This window comes from Phyllopteryx taeniolatus, chromosome 18, assembly GCF_024500385.1.
Source record: "Phyllopteryx taeniolatus isolate TA_2022b chromosome 18, UOR_Ptae_1.2, whole genome shotgun sequence".
NCBI lineage: Eukaryota > Metazoa > Chordata > Actinopteri > Syngnathiformes > Syngnathidae > Phyllopteryx > Phyllopteryx taeniolatus.
Window position 1 is genome coordinate 1,995,702 of NC_084519.1, and position 22,170 is coordinate 2,017,871.

Genomic DNA, 22,170 nt, shown 5'->3' on the forward strand with positions numbered 1-22,170 from the left:
AAAAAACAGAACCACCACCAAATGGACTCAAGAATGTTTTTTTATTGCCGTATATGGGAAACAGATAAATTGTATTGACATGACAAGAATGATTGCAAGTGACTATTTTCAATATTGAATTCGGGAGATACTCAAGCTCACAAAGGACCAGTATCATGTACAGATGTTCACACACCAAAAATTACTTTTCCAGGTGATCACTGGGACTCAAATGGAGCTTCCATCATTTTCATTTTTGTTTGATTTCCGTCCAGAAAATGGCCGCCTGTTCTTCTGAACCTGAAGCTGAAAAATACAGAGTTTGTTACAATAATAAAAGGCCTTATTTTTGGTTGACAGTTTTGAGTAAAATTGGCCCTTTAGATATTAAACATGCAGTCACTTGAAGCAAAAATGAATACAACCTGTTACCTCGTAATGATTCCTGAAAAGGTCCATTTTAGGGCTGTCACTATTTAATCTTTTTTTTATTTTTTAGAAATGATTATATGAATATATAATCATTTATTTATTGGTATATACACACACACAGTGGGACAGAAAAGTATTTAGTCAGCCATCAATTGTGCAAGGTCTCCCACTTAAAAAAATGAGAGAGGCCTGTAATTTTCATCATAGGTATACCTCACCTATGAGAGACAAAATGAGGGGGGGGGAATAAAAAAATCACATCTGATTTTTAATGAATGAATTGGTTAATTCCTTGGTTAAATAAGTATTTGGTCACCTACAAACAAGCAAGATTTCTGGCTCTCAGAGACCTGTAACTTCTCTGAGAGGCTCCTCTATTTACCTGTATTAATGGCACCTGATTGAACTCGTTATCGGTTTAAAAGACACCTGTCCACAACCTCAAACAGTCACAATCCAAGACCACAGAGCTGTCAAAGGACACCAGAAACTAAATTGTAAACCGGCACCAGGCTGGGAAGACTGAATCTGCAATAGGTTAAGCAGCTTGGTATGAGGAAATCAAAGAAAAATGGAAGACATACAAGACCACCGATAATCTCACCCTGTGGGGTCAGAAATCCCAGAACCACACGGGGGGGGACCGAGTGAATGACCTACAGAGAGCTGGGACCAAAGTAACACACTCCACTGCCAGGGACTCAAATCCTGCAGTGCCAGACGTGTCCCGCTGCTTAAGCCAGTACATATCCAGGCTCGTCTGAAGTTTTTTCGAGAGCATTTGGATGATCCAGACGACGACTGGAATTTTTGGTAAAAACTCAACTTGTCGTGTTTGGAGGAGAAAGAAGGCCGAGTTGCATCCAAAGAACACCATACATACTGTGAAGCATGGGGGTGGAAACATCATGCTCCGGGGCTGAAAAGGGACCAGGAACGAGTGAATGGGCCCACGTATCGTGAGATTTTGAGTGAAAACCTCTTTCCAACAGGAAGGCTATTGAAGATGAAACGTGGCTAGGTCTTTCAGCATGACAATGATCCCAAAACACACCGCCCGGGCAACGGAGGACTGGCTTTGTAAGAAGCATTTCAAGGTCCTGGAGTGGCCTAGCCAGTCTTCAGATCTCAACCCCCGAGAAAATCTTTGGAGGGAGTGGAAAGTCTGTGTTGCCCAGCGACAGCCCCAAAACATCACTGCTCTAGTGATCTCCATGGAGGAATGGGCCAAAATACCAGCAACAGTGTGAAGACTTACAGAAAACATTTGACCTCTGTCACTATCAACAAAGGGTATATAACACAAGTATTGAGATGAACTTTTGTTATTGACCAAATACTTATTTTCCACCATAATTTGCTCATAAATTCTTTCAAAATCAGACTTTTATTATTTATTTAATTACTGTTGTTGGTATTCACTATTATTCTTAACAAAAACACATACTTTTAAATCAAAACAATGGAAGAAATACACTTCTTATTGTAACAGGAGACGTACCATTTAAAAAAAATAATAAAAATAATTCCATTAAGACATGTTTTCTTCAACCATAATAATACACATTTATAGTAATATTAGTTAAAAAAAAGTTATCTTTAATTGCTGAAAGTGTTGGGAATTATTAGCATAATGGGAAGATTCAATGCAGTATGTGTTCCTGATATAAACAAGTAATACAACCATTTGGGTTTGATATTAACATCCAAATGAAAATCCACATTCATGTCCTTCTGATTAAAGTATACATGCATTACAAATAATTAAAAAAAAAAAAAAAAAAAAAAAAACTTGACAATACAGAGCCAAACCATCAGTCAAGTTTTGTTTACCTTAGCGCCCTCCAGTAAGTGGGGCTCTTTCTGCAGTGCGTTGTTCAGTCCCTCTTCTGTGGTGAATCCCACCCAACAGAATCCCCTGTGGAAGCCAGTTTCTTTATTCTGTTCGAAAACAAAGATCATGTGGAACACTCACACATAAATGAATAAGATAGAACTACGAAGAGGTGTTGTGAAGCTGATTTGTCTATGGGGCGACTTACAAATGGCAGTAGACACTTTCTAACTGGTCCAAACTGTCCAAAGTACTCCCTCATCTCCTCTGAAAGATAAGTCCACCCATAGTGAATGACATTTTTTGTCCAATTTAAACAAAATAAAATCAACTGTGGAGACATGGAAACTTTGAATTTTAAGGGTTAAAATCACAATAAATAAATATCATTTTATTATAGGCTGGAGTAGCTTTAAAAGGCTGACTTGTTTAAACTGGAAAAATACAGTAATCGTAATACTTATAGGCCAGGTTTTAGGAAGGTGACCATTTTGATATTGAGGCTATATATAAGGACCTTTTAAGGGTTAAAATCGTAGTAAGGAAAATGTTATATGAAATTGCAGATCCTGATAGCGCGCGCACTATAGTTAAATATCGTATCGTTCAGCTGCCAGACAAAGCGTGTGATTCAAAAGCATTTACTGTTAGTTATAGTAGACATAAATAAAAGAGTGAGGTAGCTCATGGTAGCTAACAGAGGTGACTGCTTGATAGACACAGGACGACGAATACATTGAATATTTCGTTTACGGGCATACGCTGGCAACGGATACGTAAAAGAAATCATATATTGAAAATAAAAATACAACAACTCACTGCCAGCAACTGTCCATGGCACTTTTGATACAAAAACCTCAAACACTTTCCTAGACTGCGCCGCCATGTTTTATACTGAAATAACACTTTGACCTCGGACGCAATGTGCGACTTCCGTTTTTTAATTCTTCTTCTTCTGCCGCTGCTGCTTCTTCTTTTTTTTTTTTTTTTAAAACGCTTTATTGAGGAATACAAAACATACAAGTTCAATTGCCAGGGGGTGAAATACAAATACAGCAAAACTCATTACAGAAATAAATTAAATAGAGCACATAACTCCAACGTTTTTGTGCTTTCACAGTCGTGGGTTGTCAAATGGACCTAATATATTCTTGACTTTTTTTTTTTTTTTCATTAGTGCATCGACATTGACGAATATGCCATTTAGCGAATATGCCATAATTGGGCAGAGTATGGGCATTTCCAAAATATCCTTCACAAAAACAGCCATTAGTATCAAGGTCTTTTATGTACCGTTGTAGAAAAAATTTACAAGGTTAATCCTATGAATTATTTGAAATGATACTTTCACTTTATTGTTAATCAAATATTTTGCAGGTAAGTACCATTTTTTTTTTTTTTACAGTCAATATTATCAACAAGATTATTCCAATAATTAAACTACGTATGGAATTCATGCAACAGCTTTACGAAATAATGTGCGTACATTTCGATTATTATTGCGTCTTAAAGAGAAACAAATGTCACCAATTTGCAGTTTTGGTTGGACAAAGAGAGATTTCTAAACTCAAATTCTGACTTCTTTCTTCTTCCTTTGGATTCTGCTTCTTCTTCTTTGCATTCACCCGATGTTTGTCCATATCTCTATAACTATAAATTCTTCATCTTTCACTTTACTTACTATCTGATACGGAATGTTGTCCTTGACAAAAGTTGCACACCCTCCACCAACCCCAGTCAGCCTAAATACACAACATTAACGAATTCCCACATGTGTTTTAGACAATTTATCACTTCGACTATTATCTTTGTAGGTCGCCAGGTGATAGTATCTGTCACGGATGTGTGAATCATAGCACCTCCCTACCAGCCGGTGGCAGTGCTGCGCCAGCTTGTGACGTAGAAGTAGAAACCGAACATGGCCAAGATGGCGGCGTCCGTAGTGGAGACCGGAGAGGATGCGTTCAGGAAAATATTCAAGTTGTACAAGCGAAGAAACCCTCCGCCGGATTTCAGCGATGTTATTGATTTTTCCGAGTGTGTGACGACTGACAAGGTGAGGCAAATACCCACCCAATCAAGTTGAACTGTTTTCTTGATGCGAGGCATGTGGCAATTAATACCGTACCTTCTTCACCCTTTCTGATCAAAATAAAAATAATAGTCTAAATTTGTCCTATAAAACATTATTTTACTCTATGATTATCCTACAATGGAAAACGTCATTCCAGGTAGCAATGTTATCTACTCTAGATTGAACTCTGATAAGAAGATTCACAGTAGAAATCCAACTCACGAGAAATGAAGTCCATCCGAGATCTTGATGCTAAATTCACACGCATCAACACATCTCAAAATAGTCAAATTTTGTATTTTTAGCGTTATTAAAATAAAATAAAAAGTCAGTAAATAAATACAATCCCCTCATCAGAATTTCAAATCACTACTGTATATTTTGTGTTGCACGCCACACAGAGAACCAAAGCCGAGGTCCTGACAGATCAGAAAATTAGACTGAATTGTGTGTGCATGCGTGGCAGGTAGTTCCAGTGAAACTTGATCCGGCTGCAGTGAGCGATGGCGATGCTGCCAAGGTTGGATTACGTCCTGTCAAAGACTGGAAAGCCTTCAACTTGCAGGGCTACCCAGGTGAACCGATGAAGAGTCTGACTACAACCTTAAGATCATGAAAATCCCAAATGGTCAACTCAAAACATCGGTACACTTTCTCCTTAAAGGAGCTTTCTTTTTGCTTATTCTTATATTGTGTGTTTTCCAGGGTTCATATTCATTACTAACCCGTTCCTTCGCGGCTCTCAGCTCTTCTGGGTTCGCCAGTGTTTGAAGACTTACCCTCAGAAGCCAAATGTCTGCAACCTGGACATGCACATGTCTCCCATCGATACCCAGGACATCTGGGACAAGAGTGTACCCAACCTCAGGTGAGGCAAGTCTAGCTGGGACTACCTCTGCTTACCAAAACCATTGCCTTGTCGACAGCCTTAAACCAGAGGAACTTAAGGCGAGATCAACCTCTCAGTCTTGCCCTGAAGTTTATTTTTATTTATATGTCAAGAATTTTGAAGCAATTCAAAGCTGTGCCACCAATTTCTCGGGCTGGGTCAAAATATCGATTCAGTGATGCATTGCAATTCTGTATCCATCCATCTTCTGCACCGCTTCTCCTCGCTAGGTTCGCGAGCGTGCTGGAGCCTACCCCGGCTGTCTTCGGGCGAGAGGCGGGGTACGCCCTGAACCGGTCGCCAGCCAATCGCAGGGCACATATGAACAACCATTCGCACTCACATTCACACCTACGGGCAATTTAGAGTTTTCAATTAACCTACCATGAGTACCCGGAGAAAAGTCACGCAGGCACGGGGAAAACATGCAAGCTCCACACAGGCGGGACCGGGATTTGAACCCCGGTCCTCAGAACTGTGAGGCACCGTACTGCCCAGTTCAATATCAATTGCGCAAATATCCTTAATCAACTCACTTCCTGGCCACTGGCGCCGTGCATGTGGTTCGCGTTGTATGGACGAAACCCAAACACAATGGCTACTCAAGCAAACAGCGGGCGACGTCTCCTTTTAAATCTGACGTCTGGGGTCATTTTGGATTCCCCTGTAAATCTGGAACACGGACAAAAGACACTCCTACCACAATATGCAATTCCAACACGAAAACACGGCGCCCGGAGTTAAGATAGCGCTTTTGGAGTCATCAAAGTCGACAGAAAGAGCGATTGACTCCTACGTCTGTAACTTGCAGAGGTCGGTAGGAACACACTACATTTACTCCGTTACAGCCACATGCACCGGCATATAAGAGGGAGTGCGTCGTTGTGCAAGCAGATTTATTTGATGAAAACTTTATTTAACCAAGGAAAAGCCCAGTTAAAACAGAACATCTCGGTTGTGATGGTGACCTGGCTAAGAAGGCAGCAAGTCAAGTTAAACGTGAAGTCCAAGTCAATCACATTCAAGTTTATTTCTGATTTCATATTTTTTCACCTCCCCTCTCGGAAAGATAGTCAAATAAATCAGTCGAGTTGGACAAATTGTAGGTCACTTTAATGTTGGAAAAAGTTTTAAAATGATTTATCTTGGTCGAAATTCTTTTACAACACAAAAACCTGCCGTTTGAACAGGCGTGTGTAGACTTTTTTTTTTTAATCCACTGCAGTCTTCTTCCTGTTTTTGTAATCTGCTTGGTGATTACAAGTGGAAACATACTATAAGAACATTTATTGGAGTTGTGCTTGCGTTATATTGTTATTTTAGCCCAAAAATTATTTCATAAAGATTGTAATGTTTTAGATGAAGTGATATTGTTCAGCAATATCTGAATTTGCACATTCATATTTTATGTAAAAAAAAAATTTCCGTTGACGTTCATGCTCTGATTTAAAAAAAAAAAAAAACGTAGTTTTTTTTAGTTCTTTCTTACTCCAGTAGTCATTTGGAGGACTACTTTCTACTTTTACTGCAGTCATATTATTCTAACAGCGCTCTTACTTGAGTACAATATTTGGCTACTCTTTACCTTTTCAGTTTATGTACAACTGCAATATTTTTTTTTTACTTTTGTCCTCCATTTAAGTTATGTGCAAATGTTTTATTTTAGATGTATTGCTTTAAAATGTGTTGTGAAATACAACCCATTGTTACGTGGCATCAAAAATAAATATTTCAAAATTGTCCAAATGTACTCCTATTTGTGCGTTAATACTTCGTCCTCTATCGATTTCAGAACATTTAAATCGATATCGAATTGAATTTGCAACCCTAAAGACAACTCAAATACCTGGGGATGCCAGACACCTTGTTATAATGCAGTGCAAAAATCACGTGGCAATAATGAAAATGTTTTGAAGATATATTGTAATGGTCTATCTGTTACGATACGAAGGTATCCGTTTTCACTGGACGCAGTAGGAAGCGGAGGCGGAGAAGTTTGTGGTGAATAATTTATTGAAAAGGAAGCGGGACTTGAGATCTCTGAGGCGTCATGGCGGCTCGTCGAGACGGGCAACGTGCGGTGGCGTGAGCAGGTGGATGGCTTGGCGGCCCGGCGGGCGAAGTCAGCAAGGCAAGGGAACACGGGAGGAGCGCTGAGGACGAGGAAGAACACGGGAGTCAGAATAACACAAATAAGGCGTCGCTTACGTGAATGTGCAAGGCGGAAGGGTGCATAAGGGTGGAACGCTAATACTCTGGCGAGGGTTTCCAGGATCTGGCGGGCTTTTATGCAGGCGGAGATGATGAGCGCAAACAGGTGCGCAGCCAAGGTGGTGCTGATTACAGGGAAGGAAGAGAGAGCGGGGGAGAAGGCGACAGTAACATATAGCATGGACCACAATGCCAATACGTTTCTTGGTCTAAATTTTTCAGCAGCCCGTTTATAAAGTGCGGTCTATGTTTCAATGTCCCTCCAGTAGTCCTTCTGTTGGAAAGACTGAGCCCAGAACTCTTCTGGAGAGGCTGCGCTGGGTCACCTTGGGCTATCATTACAACTGGAACAGCAAGGTACTCTTAAGTTTTTTCCCCCCCAAGTCATTTCATTTAACTCGTACGGAAAACGGTGACAATACTACTGAATTCACATTTCTGTTTTTTTGTTTTTTTTTACGTGTACAAATATTTGTTGTTGCTTTTTCATAGACTTACTCTGCAAGTCACTCGACTCCATTCCCGACCGAGCTCCACCTCCTGTCTTACCAAATAGCGACTGCCTGTGGCTTCCCGGGCTTCATTGCGGAGGCTGGAATCCTCAACTACTACAAGTCGGATTCCTCTTTGGGAATCCACGTGGATGAATCCGAGTTGGATCACAGCCGCCCGCTGCTGTCTTTCAGGTATGCTAGTGGAGTTAAGTGAAAAGGCTGTAGCATGAGTTTGTGATGCAGTGTGTTCTTGTGCTAGTCCAATAAGAAACGGATTCACTGTAAACTAGGGCTGGGTTTCCGGCAAGGGTTTCCGACATGCAGTCACTCGTCAATGCGGGCGTGTAAATTGTTTCCCGTGTCCTTAATAATAGTTGCCCTACCAAAGAAACAACACTCGGGCTGCTCCTTGTGTGTTTTTGATGGGTTATAATTTACCGTAACGTCGGCGGCAATCTCATTAGGATGGCCAATTAGGTCCCTCTGCTGGTCATTAATTAATATTACAGTGGATTGACTGCATATCAATTACACTAACATTGCGATGTGACTATTGCACACGCAAACATTGCGATGACCATGCTTAAACAATATATCGTGCAGCCCTACTGTAAAGACATAAACATGTTTTGTTTTTGTTTTCCACCAGTTTTGGCCAGTCAGCAATCTTCCTCCTGGGTGGCACCCACCGACAGGACACTCCCACCGCCATGTACATGCACAGCGGCGATCTGATGGTCATGTCGGGGCAGAGTCGCCTCTTTTACCACGCCGTGCCTCGCATCGTTCCGACACACCAGAAAGTGGAAGCACTCGAGAGCGATCGATGCGGCTGGCACTCCGGCTGGCAGGGCGGCGCTGTTGTGGAGCGGGTGTCAGAGGAGGACTGGGCTGTGTGTGCCAGGTACATCCACAGTTCCAGAATCAACATGACTGTCAGACAGGTTCTGGGGCAGGGGCAGAACTTCCCAGAGACGCCTCCTCGTCCGGGCCATCCAGAGGAGCGCCAAGAAGATGACGAAGACCGTATGAAGAGGAGACGGAAAAGTGACTCATTTAATATTAATAACACATAATATAGACCAGTCTAGGACTTTTTAGAATACTGTTTACAAAACGTTTTCTCTCTCTCTCTCTCTAAAATTTGACATCTTGCGAAAGAAGAACCTGAAAAATGACTTGCACTGCTACAGATGAAAAGATGCTATGATATGGCAGTGAGGGTCTATGAAGGAATGTTATGGTCACATTGAATAGATTATTATTTTTTATTTTTATTTTTATAAATATACAGTAAATACCGGGATTATAGTGTCACCAGAAAGTATTCACTCCCCTTCACTTTTTTTTCCCCCACATTTTGCTGTTACAGACTTATTCTAAAGCTGACTTGAGTATACTTTTTAAAAAGTCTACATAAATGATCCCATAATGACAAAGTAAAAATTGCAGACAGCGGTGCAAATCTATTGAAAATATAAACATGGAAACATAATAGGTACATGAGTATTCACACCGTCACTAAGTGCAAGCTAAACTCACACTACCGTTACTGGAGTCAGAGAAGTGAATCACTTGAGTCCAGGGGTGTCAAAGTCATTTTTGTGGCTTCCCTTGTAGGGCCATTATGACGGAACCCATATACTTGTAAATGAATTATCGCCTCATACATGTATACACAACAAATTGATGGCCAACTAGTTTTGAAATCAGAAGCCAATAAAAAATATGTTTGTCAACTACAGTATTATTACATTTATTTTAAAAGGGGTATTGGTAACACAAAATGCGTACAATATCTCAACATTATTAAGTGAAGGTCATTTGAAACATGAAGTTAATGCACAGGATTTGCTTTCGCGGACCACATCAAATGACGTGGTGGGCCGGATCTGGCCCCCGGGCCACAAGGTGGACCCTGGCACTCGACTTTCAGCAACTGAAGGCGGTGCCACTTTTGGGAGCTAAAATAAGATCCCAGTTGCTACATTATGAACCTGTTTCAAATAGAACACTGGATTAAAAAGTAATATTTAAGTTTATTTACGTGGCAGGAAAATGGTGTTAATAATGTTCAGGTCTATCCCGATCCATCGACGATCTATTGCTTTGCCCTGGGATCGGCCAGACATAAGTAATCGTCTCGCAAACACATTTGGAACATTCTGATGATGACGGACTTCCTGGTCAGCAGTGACTTTTATCAGAAAATATAATATATCCATGTCTTTCATCATCATATCATAACGTCATTGTAATTGTAATATAATATTTAACGTTCCAAAACAAAGCTTAAAGCGTAAAGCTTGTTTCGTCGTGAAAGCAAAGCTGACGTAGGGCGGCTAGCGACCTGCCGTCAGCGTTTGGTTGTGCTTTAGCCATGTCCGCCTCTGCTGGATGCTCTCCGGTGGGCCACAACGCGGCCCTCGGCCCCGGTATGTCAATATTCCGCTGGCTCGAAGTGCTCGAGAAGGAGTTCGACAAAGCCTTCGTGGACGTGGATCTGCTGCTCGGGGAAATCGACCCTGACCAAGTGGACATCACGTACGAGGGTCGGCAGAAGATGACCAGCCTGAGCTCCTGTTTTGCTCAACTCTGCCACAAATCTCAGACTGTTTTCCAACTCAACCACAAATTAGAGGTGAGTCGGTGCACGTCATGTCACACTTTTAGCCTGAGATCATTAAGTCTCCAATTGCTCATCTATTTCCCGATCATCAGTATGTGGCGTAAATTGTCATATTCTTCCATTTGCGCAGTTATTCAATAGAATTATACATTCGTTAATTGTACTTTTTCTGCTTGTGTCCTATTTCTAACTCAAAAGGGGGCACGGTCAAATGCTTTTTTTTTTTTTCCCCACAATGCAAATCAGTTCGCAAGTGACTTAATAACACGTCTGTGACATTGCTAACGTGAAAACAGTCCAAGGAGCAACAACAGTTAGGACTTTGGCTCAAGTTGCCAAAAGGCTTTTGTCTCCTGCAGGTCACCCTCCCGGTATGGATTTCATTACCATGGCGACTAGAGGCATGGCTGAGTTGTGGCCTTTTTTTTTTTTTTTTTCTTCTTCTTTTTTAAATTCTTATTATTATTTTTTGTCAACTGTGTTTACTGTTTACCTTGATCATACATTAACCCATTTGAAAGTGTCACTTTTTGACTTGTACAGTTGTTGAGTGCTGAATGAAGACTTTCGACTCAAGTGACGAGATACTGTAACGGAGCAGAGAATTGCCTTATTTCAACTTTGTGTGTTCCTTGTACTGCACTTGTTTGTGGTTGACGCAGTGGTGCCTCCGCCGTGCCTTACCTACTCCATCCTTCCAGGCCCAGCTGGTAGATCTTCGCTCTGAGCTAACCGAAGCCAAGGCAGAGCGGGCGGTGGTGGAGAGGGAAGTCCACGACCAGTTGCTACAGCTTCACGCTCTCCAGCTGCAGCTTTATGCCAAGCAAGGCCAGGCCCCAGACTCCGACTCCATCAAAGACAGACTTGTAAGTAAGATGGCAGACGACAGTGTTTTTCTTTTATGCCCATCAGAAGATTTATTGGCAGATAATGGGCACGATGAATGGTTTTTATTTATTTATTTATTTAAAAAAATTTTGGGGGGGGGGGATACAATACAATACAAACCGTCCATGGCTTAATTGGGAATGACTGCTAGAGTTAAAGCGGGAAACTGTAAAGTTAAAAAAAAAAAAAAAATTCAAATATAGCTAAATTTTTCCTGAACATATATTTAATACTACATTAAACTGTTCCAGAGTTGAGCTATTGCCATCAATAAAATATTGTTTTAACTTGTAAAAAGTATTAAAAAAAAATCAATTACCCACTTTAATGTTAATGGGTTAAAGCAATGAACTCTTTGCACATTCTTAGCTTGACTGATGAGTGTATAGTAAAAGTAAAATTTAAACCTTATTTTTCCACACGGGCGTCAGAAGAAGTGAAGCCAAAGTAAAACGCCAAATCAATAAACGCTGCACCTTTGATAACAAGTCGCTGTATAACAGATGGCCATCAAGTTAGTGGGCAAAGTTTGCTATGGAACTGATTGCCAGGACTTGAACATCTTCAGCCTGACCAGCTTGACTTTCTCCTCCTCCTCCTTTTGCCATCTCCTCGGTCAGTTTCCGGCTCAACGTCACATCTTTGCCCCGGCCCTTCTCCATGGGCAAAATTCCCTTTTGTGTGTCCTCACATAATGTTGTTACAAGTTCATGTTTGCATTAGCAGCACCAGTTGGAAGAAGAAATGGCTGATCTAGGAGGAGGAAATTCCTCATGCCAGTTCGGATGGGCATTTAACTAGATGTTCTTTATCAGCCATGGGATAGCTGTCGGGAGCTGGCAAGGGGCCGTGGGTCACAACGCAATGTGCCAGAGACACTGAAGCCCAAATAACACAAAACACGCTATACTGGTCGTAATGGGTTCAGGTTAAAAGGAATGATGAAGTGGCCATTCCCCCGAATGGCCACTGCAGGGAATATGGGCGCTTGGCTTATACAGGAAGTCCTCGAGTTACGACGTTTCGACTTTACGACGCCCGTGCCTCCTCCGCCATTTTGTCCCCAGCACCATAGTGTTTCTGCTTAGCTAGTGCATAGTGCTTGTCTGTGTTTGTGCGGCGGGAGTATCTTTGGCTTTTTCGCCCTCCTTTTTTCACACTCTGCAGGAATGGTAAGTACAGCATCTTATTTTTGTATTTTAATGTATTTGTTTCTTTATACGAAGTGTTAACCTTCTCTCGTTGCACCGCTGAGCTGGGTGGCGGCAACAATAAAGGCACGAAGCAGCGATTTGCTGCTTTAATGGCTTTTTATTAGCTCCTCTGGGTCCTCCGCTAATCGCTACGCTTCCCCGGTCGCCAGCGCTACACTTGTTACTGGACACACTCGCACCGGCGCACACTCCTTCCTCCTGCGCAGTCCCGTCTCACTCACGCCGAGACGCACACGCCCCCACACACTGAGCTTGCTGGCACAATCACGTGGGACAATAAGCCGTAAGCGAAGTATTTCGACTTTAATGGTGAAATCCGACTTGGGCGGAAATTCGTCGAACGTCGCCAGCGTAGGAGCGGAACTCGTTCGTAAATCGAGGACTTCCTGTGTAGTGGCGAAGGGCCTCATGCTAGAAAGTATATACCCTAGCCCACTAGCCCCGCCCCCAAAATTCAGTCCAACTCATTTTCAGCTCTATCTCAACAATTCAGTACTAAATTGTTCTGTCTTTTGAACATTTACCTTCCAACATACTGAAAGTATTTAGAAACAAAACATGACATTGACTTTGGTTCAACTTTAACAAATTGCCAATTCTTTGTAGTCTTATTTTTGTTTAACATATTTCTGTTTCCATGCCAGGGTTGCATTAAGCAGAATAAGCATATGGATTTTAATTTTGTTGTTGTTGTCCGATAAGCACAATATGAGGAAGTCAAATCAAATGGGACCTCAAAATGAGAGCGCTACCTCGACTTACAAGTGCTCCAATGAATTTGTCTCGATTCAAGCCATCGCTCGGCAGATTTGTTGCTGTGTTATAAGCAGTCCATCTTTAAATTGCACTTATTTCCCTGAAAAAAGACACATTAAAGAGTTGACATAGCGCCTGTTCACGACTGTTGGCGTCAGCCAGTGCCAGTGTTTCGGAACGGGTTCTTTTCACACAGCCGCATCTTGTGACACTCCACTCAACTCTTCGATTGGGCTTCAAGCATCCTTTTTAACTTTTTGTCTTTTCTGCATTGACATTATGGTCGTCTGATCCTTTCTCCCGTACTGAGCTCAAATTTTTACGATATTAAAACATTTTTTCACTTAAATTGATCATTCTCTAATCTGTTACTTCTTTCTCTTCTTCTTCTTCTTCTTCTTCTTCCTCTTTTCCACTAAAGCCTGCCCCAACAATGGAACAGATGGTAAGTTTGTGTGTCTTTTTAGTAGTAGTAGTAGTAATAGCAGTATTAGCGGCAGCTGCTGCTCTTTTGTCAAATACTGTATATTGGAAGATGGGTTTTGTTATCAATCAACCCCATTTGAGTTTCATATGTTCATCCGAGGCCTTGAATGTTTTCTATTGTTAAGGCACGCAAAAAGTGGATACAATGTTTTCATCGGTTCCAAATTGACAGTGCTTGACAAATGTGTTCGACCAATGTGACGTTTGTGCCACAGAGGCCCGAAGTTAACGGCATTGTTTCTCTAATGGTTAATATAACAATATGAAGAAGCTCATGCTTTTCAATATATATATATATATATAAAAAAATAATAATAATAATAATAAATACTGTGCATGATTATGTGTTGATCAAGATTTCTAATGACTTGTATTCCTAAACAGAAAAAAAGGTTTTAATAATTGAAGGTGGCTCAAATTAATTGAATGAATACATTTGAATTTACTGTTTTTTTTAATTGTGAAAATGTAGTAAAAGGCAGCCCATGATTTATTTATTTTTGTTAAAAATTGTCCATCCATCCATCCATTTTCTACCGCTCATGCGAGGTCGGGTCGCGGGGGCAGTAGCTTTAGCAGGGACGCCCAGACTTCCCTCTCCCCAGCCACTTCATCCAGCTCTTCCGGGGGGAGCCCGAGGCGTTCCCAGGCCAGCCGAAGGACGTAGTCTCTCCAGCGTGTCCTGGGTCGTCCCCGGGGTCTCCTCCCGGTGGGACGTGCCCGGAACACCTCACCGGGGAGGCATCCGAATCAGATACCCCAGCCACCTCATCTGGCTCCTCTCAATGTGGAGGAGCAGCGGCTCTACTCTGAGCCCCTCCCGGATGACCGAGCTTCTCACCCTATCTCGAGGGGAGAGCCCGGACACCCTGCGGAGGAAACTCATTTCGGCCGCTTGTATCCGGGATCTCGTTCTTTCGGTCACGACCCACAGCCCGTGATCATAGGTGAGGGTAGGAACGTAGATCGACCGGTAAATCGAGAGCTTCGCCTTTCGGCTTACCGCCTTCTTTACCACAACGGACCGATACAAAGTCCGCATCACTGCAGACGCTCCACCGATCCGCCTGTCGATCTCCCGTTCCATTCTTCCCTCACTCGTGAACAAGACCCCAAGATACTTGGACTCCTCCACTTGGGGCAGGATCTCATCCCCAACCTGGAGAGGGCACGCCACCCTTTTCCAACTGAGGACCATGGTCTCAGATTTGGAGGTGCTGATTCTCATCCCAGCCGCTTCACACTCAGCTGCGAACTGCTCCAATGAGAGTTGGAGGTCACGACTTGGTGAAGCCAACAGAACCACATCATCTGCAAAAAGCAGAGATTCAATACTGAGGCCACCAAACCGGACCCCCTCTACGCCTCGGCTGCGCCAAGAAATTCTGTCCATAAAAGTTGTGAACAGAATCGTTGACAAAGGGCAGCCTTGGCGGAGTCCAACCCTCATCGGAAACGAGTCCGACTTACTGCCGGATATGCGGACCAAACTCTGTCTCCGGTCGTACAGGGACCGAACAGCCCGTATCAGGGGGTTCGGTACCCCATACTCCCGAAGCACTCTCCACAGGACTCCCCGAGGGACACGGTCGAACGCCTTCTCCAAGTCCACAAAACACATGTAGACTGTTTGGGCGAACTCCCATGCACCCTCGAGGACCCTGCCGAGGGTGTAGAGCTGGTCTACTGTTCCACGGCCAGGACGAAAAAAAACCACACTGCTCCTCCTGAATCTGAGATTCAACTTCCCGACGGACCCTCCTCTCCAGCACCCCTGAATAGACCTTACCAGGGAGGCTGAGGAGTGTGATCTTCTTCTTAAAAAGTGGGAATCACGCCCTTCCAGGTCTCACTGTCATTGCCCCACGTGAGCATTGAAGTCCCCCAGGAGAACGATGGGAGTCCCCAGCGGGAGCGCTCGCCAGCACCCCCCCCCCCCCCTCCCAAGGACCCCAAAAAGGGTGGGTACTCTGAACTGCTGTTTGGTGCATAGGCACAAACAACAGTCAGGACCCATCCCCCCCACCCGAAGGCGGAGGGAGACCCTCTCGTCCACCGGGGTGAACCCCAACATACAGGAGCCGAGTCGGGGAGCAATAAGTATACCCACACCTGCTCGGCGCTTCTCACCGTGGGGAACTCCAGAGTGGAAGAGAGTCCAACCCCTCTCGAGAGGACTGGTACCAGAGCCCAAGCTGTGCGTGGAGGCGAGTCCGACTATATCTAGTCGGAACTTCTCAACCTCACGCACCAGCTCGGGCTCCTTCCCTGCCAGTGAGGTGACATTCCACGTCCGTAGAGCCAGCTTCTGTAGCCGGGGATCGGATCGCCAAGGTCCCCGCCTTCGGCCACCGCCCAGCTCGCACTGCACCCGACCCCTATGGCCCCTCCCACAGGTGGTGAGCCCATGGGAAGGGGGACCCACGTTACCCTTTCGGCCCCATGGGTGCAGGCCCGGCCACCAGGCGCTCGCCTTCGAGCCCCACCTCCGTGCCTGGCTCCAGAGGGGGGCCCCGGTGACCCGCGTCCGGGCAACGTATTTGATATTGCTTGCTTCTGATGCTTGTTGTTGTGCGCGTGTGTGGCATTTACACGGTATGTGTGTGTTGCAGCAACAGGAGCTCGAGGCCAGCAAGACGGAGAAATTGGTGGAGGCGAGACTTGAGGCTGACGTGAGACTCTTTAAGAAAGAAAACGAGGCTCTCCGCAGACACATGGCAGTACTACAGGCCGAGGTGTACGGTGCTCGGCTGGCTGCCAAATACTTGGACAAGGAACTTGCTGGCAGGTAATGAATGTCACTAGAACGTTGGAATTGTACCACAGCCAGTTTTAGATCACGTGATTGTTCTCCGGCAGTAACTGATAGGTGCGCTGCATTTCCACGGTCGTAGGAATGGAACTCCGTCCCCTTATACTGCTAAGCGGAGCAGTTATATATCCTTAGAAGAATACATTTCAATAAATGCAATGCCTAGTAGGTTTTGGATGCAATGATGGGGGGGGGAATTAAAAATATATGTGAGCTATTCTATCTATTCTACAGCTGCATCTATTCTGTACCTCGGGCTGCAAAATCTGAACCGAGCTAGACAGTGGGAGGAAAAAGTATCTGAACCCTTTGGAAGTTCTTACATTTCTGCATAAGTTGGTCATGAAATGTGGTCTGATAGTCATCTAAATCACACCAGTAAACTCTGCTTAAACTAATACCATCCATCCATTTTCTGAGGCGCTTCTCCTCACGAGGGTCGCGGGAGTGCCGGAGCCTCTCCCAGCTGTCATCGGGCAGGAGGCGGGGTAAAGCTGAACCGGTTGCCCGCCAAATCGCAGGGCACACATAAACAAACAACCAGTCACACTCACGTTCACACCTACGGGCAATTTAGAGACGTCAATTACTGAGTGCCCGGAGAAAACCTCAACTAATGCCACACTAACAATTATATATTTTCATATTTGTATTGAAAATAACGGGAGCATTCGCAGGACAACGATGAACAAATAATGAATGTTCCAGCATTTTATGCACTTGTGTTCAATCGGAACAGATTTAATGAAGGTACTTTGCCATATGTACAATGTACCGCAAAATTGGCTCTCCGCATTGAATCCATGCCTGAAGAGCAGTGGCCACATAAATAGACGGAACCCAAATCCCGTCTCAACACCTTGGTCAATGAAGTTGGCTGGAAATTACACTTACTTATCTTGGGGTTAGTGTTGGGAGGAAACAGGGGCACCTGGAAACAAGCCCACACAGGCTTCGGGAGAAATTGCAAACTCTTCACAAATGGTCCCAAAGTCGAGTGTTGCAAAAGCGGTAAAGGGGACGTGGGTTTTTTTTTTTTCGGCATCCGGCCACTAACTTGTTGACACACTTCTGAGCCAACCAGAATTGAAAGCTTGGTTTCGCCAAGCTAGAGATGGCAAACCTGTATTCTCGCAGGCTTATCAACATAAAGAGAATTCATGGGTGTTTTCCTACTAGGGTGCAGCAAATCCAGTTACTGGGCCGTGACATGAAAGGGCCAGCACACGACAAGCTGTGGAACCAACTGGAGGCCGAGATCCACCTTCACCGCCACAAGACGGTCATCCGAGCATGCAAGGGCCGCAATGATCCCAAGAAACCACTTCCCTCGCCTGTTGGTCATGTGCGTGTCCAAATCCAACCTTCTATTCTGACATAGTAACTTCTGAATCATCATTTCTTTGTTATTGTTGTAGGATCCAGACTTGCTGAAGAAAACCCAGGGAGTGGGTCCTATCAGGAAGGTGTCACTAGTCAAAGAGGACCATGAGGGTCTGGGCATCTCTATCACGGTGACGACTCAAAGCAGAACATTTGCCTTATATTACAATTCGGGTTTGGCATCATTTGAATTTGAGCGAGTCCAGTTCCAATTCCGGTTCCAGTTCCAAATGATTCTCGATTCCATTTCTTTTCGGGGGCTGGGTCAAAAAAGTTAAGTTCGAGTTATTTGTTCAAACATTATGAATAGCCATCTTCTTAGCAGTCCGCGGCATAGACTAAAATGAACATTTGACTGGAGGTTCTTTATAACCGGTATCAATATCAAACCTATGAACTAAAAGGCAATGTGTGTGGAACTAACCCAATTGACTTAATATTCCTCCATTAATCCATTTGTACCCGCTTTGTCCGTATTTGGCTAAGACCACTGCCCCCATTCCTCTGATTGGTTGCCTCCATGTCGAGGACCCGCTTGTGAGAGCACACGTCTTTGTTTTGTTGATAGCGCTGGCTCAGGATCGGAGATGTAGGCGGAGCTCTTGGCTAGGGAAGTAGATAAGCTCGAGAAATTCCAATGACCTGATTTGAGGCCTCTCGGCAGAAAAATGTATGGAACTCGGCATGTCTTTTTACATGCTCAGTGACTACCGTAATTTCTTGTGCACAATGCGCACCCATGTATAATACGCACCCCCAAAGTTGACCTCAAAATTCTGCAAAAACCCTTTTACCTACAGTGGGTATAGAAAGTATTCACACTCCCTTTTACTTTTTTCACTCTTTGTCATATTGCAGCCATTTGCTAAAATCATTCAGCAATCAAGTCCAGTCAGTATAATCTAACAGCTGGACTCCAGTGACGGTGTCGAACCATCTCAAGTTTTACGTGTTGGCATGAAATCTACATTATCCGAAGTTGACCGTTTCTCCATCTCAGTTGATCGCTCCCTGGTTCCCCCTCCCCCGCAGGTTACGAGTATGCGTATCGTCCTCGACCCACCCGGTCACCTCATTTGCATATCAATAACCTAAGTGACCTGGTCATCTTCGAGCTGCGTAACAGCAGCCGCCTACTCATTCAAATTGCACTGTCCTGTATTTGTATTTCTTCTGTATAATTCAGTGTTTACAGCTGTTTTAATGTTATTATTAACGCGGATGCACCACAAGTCGAAACCGTATTGGGGAGTAGGCGGTCCCGGCAAAGTTTTCACGGTCAACCAGTCCTATAATGTTTTTTTTGTAGATGAATGCTATTGTGTGTGTGTGTGTGTGTTGTGTTCTCAGGGAGGAAAGGAGCACGGTGTTCCTATTCTCATCTCAGAGATCCATCCAAGCCAGCCCGCAGACAGATGTGGAGGCTTGCATGTCGGAGACGCCATTTTGGCTGTCAACAGCATCAATCTGCGAGATGCCAAACACAAGGAGGCTGTCACCATTCTCTCGCAACAGGTACTCCGAACGCACGCGCGCGCGCACGCACCCACGCGCACTTACGTTGTTCCTTATTCGTACCAGTCAGGACAGATAGAGTTTGAAGTCGTGTACGTGGCTCCAGAGGTGGACAGCGATGATGAGAATGTGGAGTATGAAGACGACAACGGACATCGCTACAGACTCTACCTGGACGAGCTGGAAGAGAGCGGCAACTCGGCGGCGGCATCGTTACAGGGTAGAATGTCCAGAGATGTATTAATTGAACATTTTGTCAGCCATTTTCACATTTAATGCATCTTTTCTTTTTATTGAACTGAATTTATGATACCACGTACCAGGGACGGACGAGTACCTTATTGCAAAGGTATGAGGTACTTGTGAAGGCTGCCAATACCAGCCACTGATACTTCAAGCCCACAAAAGAGGACGTCAAGTAATTCTCCTCGCCAGTAGTTGGCGCTACACTGTGGCAGTTTGACACATCTGCGAATCGTCGCGTGTATCAGAAAGAAAAGTGTTTGTTCACAATTATGTCATTGTGTTAATTGCAATTGTATGTATCCAAAGTACCAGCGGTATCTGTACTCGGTATCGGTGTACAAATCTTTCCCCGTTGAAAGGAATGGAAATGCAATGAAACCTTTCCAGCAACCAAAAAAAATAATAGCACTCCATTATACTGTACTTTATAAAAACATAACAGTAATTAAATAGAATGAAAAAGAAACTGCGTCACACTGCCCACATGGGGGCAGTATAATACAGACAAATATGCTGTTCATTAAGGCATTACTTTGAATCCTATTTCAGTTCTAGACAGAAAATGGATGGATGGTTGATTGGCAGGCCGGCGTGAACCACGGCGGGTTAGCGCATCTGCCTCACAGTTCTGGGGTTCAAATCCCGGCCTCGCTTGTGCGGAGTTTGCGTGTTCTACCCGTGGCTGCGTGGGTTTTTCTCCAGGCACATCCCAAAGACGTGCGGGGTAGGTTGATTGAAGACTCTAAATTGCCCGTAGGTGCGAATGCTTGTTTGTTTCTATGTGCCCTCCGATTGGCTGGCGACCAGTTCAGGGTGTACCCCGCCTCTCGCCCGAAAATAGCCGGGATAGGCTCCAGCACGCCCGCGAACCTAGTGAGGATAAGCGGTGCAGAAAATGGATGGATGATTGGCTGCTGCATGTAGTCTTGCCTGTATACAGCAGCCAATCATATTGCAGTGAGGCCAGTCCTGCCTAGAATGCAAGTGGAATTCATCGTAATGCCTCAAGTCCTCTCCGAGCTTACCAGTACGGCACTAATATTAGTCGTTCGACGCAGAGGATAAAGCACATGAGTGTGAGTACTGTTATTCTCAGTGCACGTGTATGTTGCTGCACCATTTGTTTTCAATCGTATCGTTTAAAGGTTGTGTATTAAGCTAGCGGACTGAAAGGCTAAGCTGCGACATGACGGCTCATATCCCGACGAGTCGGCAAGTCGGGCGGCTCGCATCTCGAGGCACCACAGCACGCTGCGGTTTTTCGGAACAATTGGTAGCGGGCCAGTGGCCTGCATTCGGGTTGTCGTCGAGCGATTTAACGCTTCTGTGATTTGCCTCACAGCAGGTCTGGGGAATATGTCGCTGAACAAAGTGACAGAAAACGGAGACGCCGACATCTCCAGCGAAACCCCGTCGGAGGAAACTCCCTCCAAGCCTCCTGACAGCCGCGGCTCCTGTTAAGACGACTCAGCTGCGCCACAATCAAGCGGAGCCAGTTTGTCTTCCCCCGGTGTTCTAATGTTGGGATTTGGGGGTTCAGAGTGGGCTCGTGGCAATGATTCGGCAGTCATAGCAGGCGAAGGATGTTATTGTGAACAGTTACATACAGTAAGTAGGTTACGCTAACGTTAAATCCATACCACCAAGTCCTTTTTTTTTTGTGGGTCCCTCCCAAAAGTATGTCACAGCTTCGAATGTCTCACGGTGACGTGCCTGTTCAAATCCTATTTATATGGCAGTGACTGAAGGACCCCTTTTGAACATGCTTTAAATTCTTTCTGGTCTTTACTCTGATCTTCTATTGCTATACTTTATTCTGACCGCCTCGTGAACCTTGGTGATGTAATGTTTAATGCAAGTTTTCATTCGATAATATAATAGAATCCTTTAAAAACTTTATCCACCGTTAATTAGGATTTATATTGGTCTCATTTTTATTTATATCACAAAAAACATTGCATTTTAACTGGGGCGTCTGAAGAATTTATTTCCAGTGTATGCGCAAAATGTTTGTTCATTTTTGTTGTCATTGTAAGTGATTTGGACTCACTGATGTACTGTCAACAACATTGAGAGCCCACTTAAAGTGGAAATCCTAGTAAACCAAAACTCCAGACTTTAAAACAACATTTATGTGAAGTGTCGTCTTGCTTTTATTAATCTGGTTTCCCCTCTTATGCATCGTCATTGCTCAGTGGATTCAGCCTTTAAATAAAGTTGGCCTCTATCATAATCAACAGTTTGATGACATTTTGTAAATAATGTTTCAAAAAAAAAAAAAAGTGGGCAAGTACGAATGGAAAACCCAACATTGCACCCGTCGTAATA

The 22,170-nt window shown here is 44.0% G+C and overlaps 3 protein-coding genes across 6 annotated transcripts; 2 read left to right on the forward strand and 1 right to left on the reverse strand.

The window, feature by feature from the left end:
- Positions 1 to 22: 22 nt before the first annotated feature.
- On the reverse strand, positions 23 to 3,203 carry slirp (SRA stem-loop interacting RNA binding protein). The gene is made up of 4 exons (XM_061754309.1): positions 3,065 to 3,203; positions 2,454 to 2,512; positions 2,245 to 2,352; positions 23 to 285 (listed from the first exon to the last, which is right to left on the reverse strand). Exons 1-4 carry the CDS (start codon positions 3,129 to 3,131, stop codon positions 208 to 210), a joined length of 312 nt encoding a protein of 103 aa, XP_061610293.1. The 5' UTR covers positions 3,132 to 3,203; the 3' UTR covers positions 23 to 207.
- A 147-nt stretch (positions 3,204 to 3,350) lies between these two features.
- On the forward strand, positions 3,351 to 9,652 carry alkbh1 (alkB homolog 1, histone H2A dioxygenase). 2 transcript variants are annotated; one of them, XM_061753662.1, is made up of 7 exons: positions 3,351 to 3,622; positions 4,060 to 4,301; positions 4,786 to 4,894; positions 5,025 to 5,187; positions 7,689 to 7,776; positions 7,912 to 8,105; positions 8,563 to 9,652. In XM_061753662.1, exons 2-7 carry the CDS (start codon positions 4,164 to 4,166, stop codon positions 8,987 to 8,989), a joined length of 1,119 nt encoding a protein of 372 aa, XP_061609646.1. In that variant the 5' UTR covers positions 3,351 to 3,622; positions 4,060 to 4,163; the 3' UTR covers positions 8,990 to 9,652. The 2 variants fall into 2 exon arrangements, with proteins under 2 accessions (XP_061609646.1, XP_061609645.1); XM_061753661.1 differs by having other exon boundaries at positions 3,354 to 3,622; positions 7,686 to 7,776.
- Positions 9,653 to 9,819: 167 nt separating this feature from the next.
- gopc (golgi-associated PDZ and coiled-coil motif containing) lies at positions 9,820 to 22,079 on the forward strand. Of its 3 annotated transcripts, none has more exons than XM_061753659.1 (9): positions 9,820 to 10,554; positions 11,244 to 11,408; positions 13,822 to 13,845; positions 16,499 to 16,674; positions 17,878 to 18,043; positions 18,117 to 18,212; positions 19,432 to 19,596; positions 19,663 to 19,816; positions 21,188 to 22,079. In XM_061753659.1, the coding sequence occupies exons 1-9, from the start codon at positions 10,294 to 10,296 to the stop codon at positions 21,301 to 21,303; spliced, it is 1,323 nt and encodes a 440-aa protein (XP_061609643.1). In that variant the 5' UTR covers positions 9,820 to 10,293; the 3' UTR covers positions 21,304 to 22,079. The 3 variants fall into 3 exon arrangements, with proteins under 3 accessions (XP_061609643.1, XP_061609642.1, XP_061609644.1); XM_061753658.1 differs by having other exon boundaries at positions 9,855 to 10,554; positions 21,185 to 22,079; XM_061753660.1 differs by lacking the exon at positions 13,822 to 13,845 and having other exon boundaries at positions 9,861 to 10,554; positions 21,185 to 22,079.
- Positions 22,080 to 22,170: the final 91 nt, after the last annotated feature.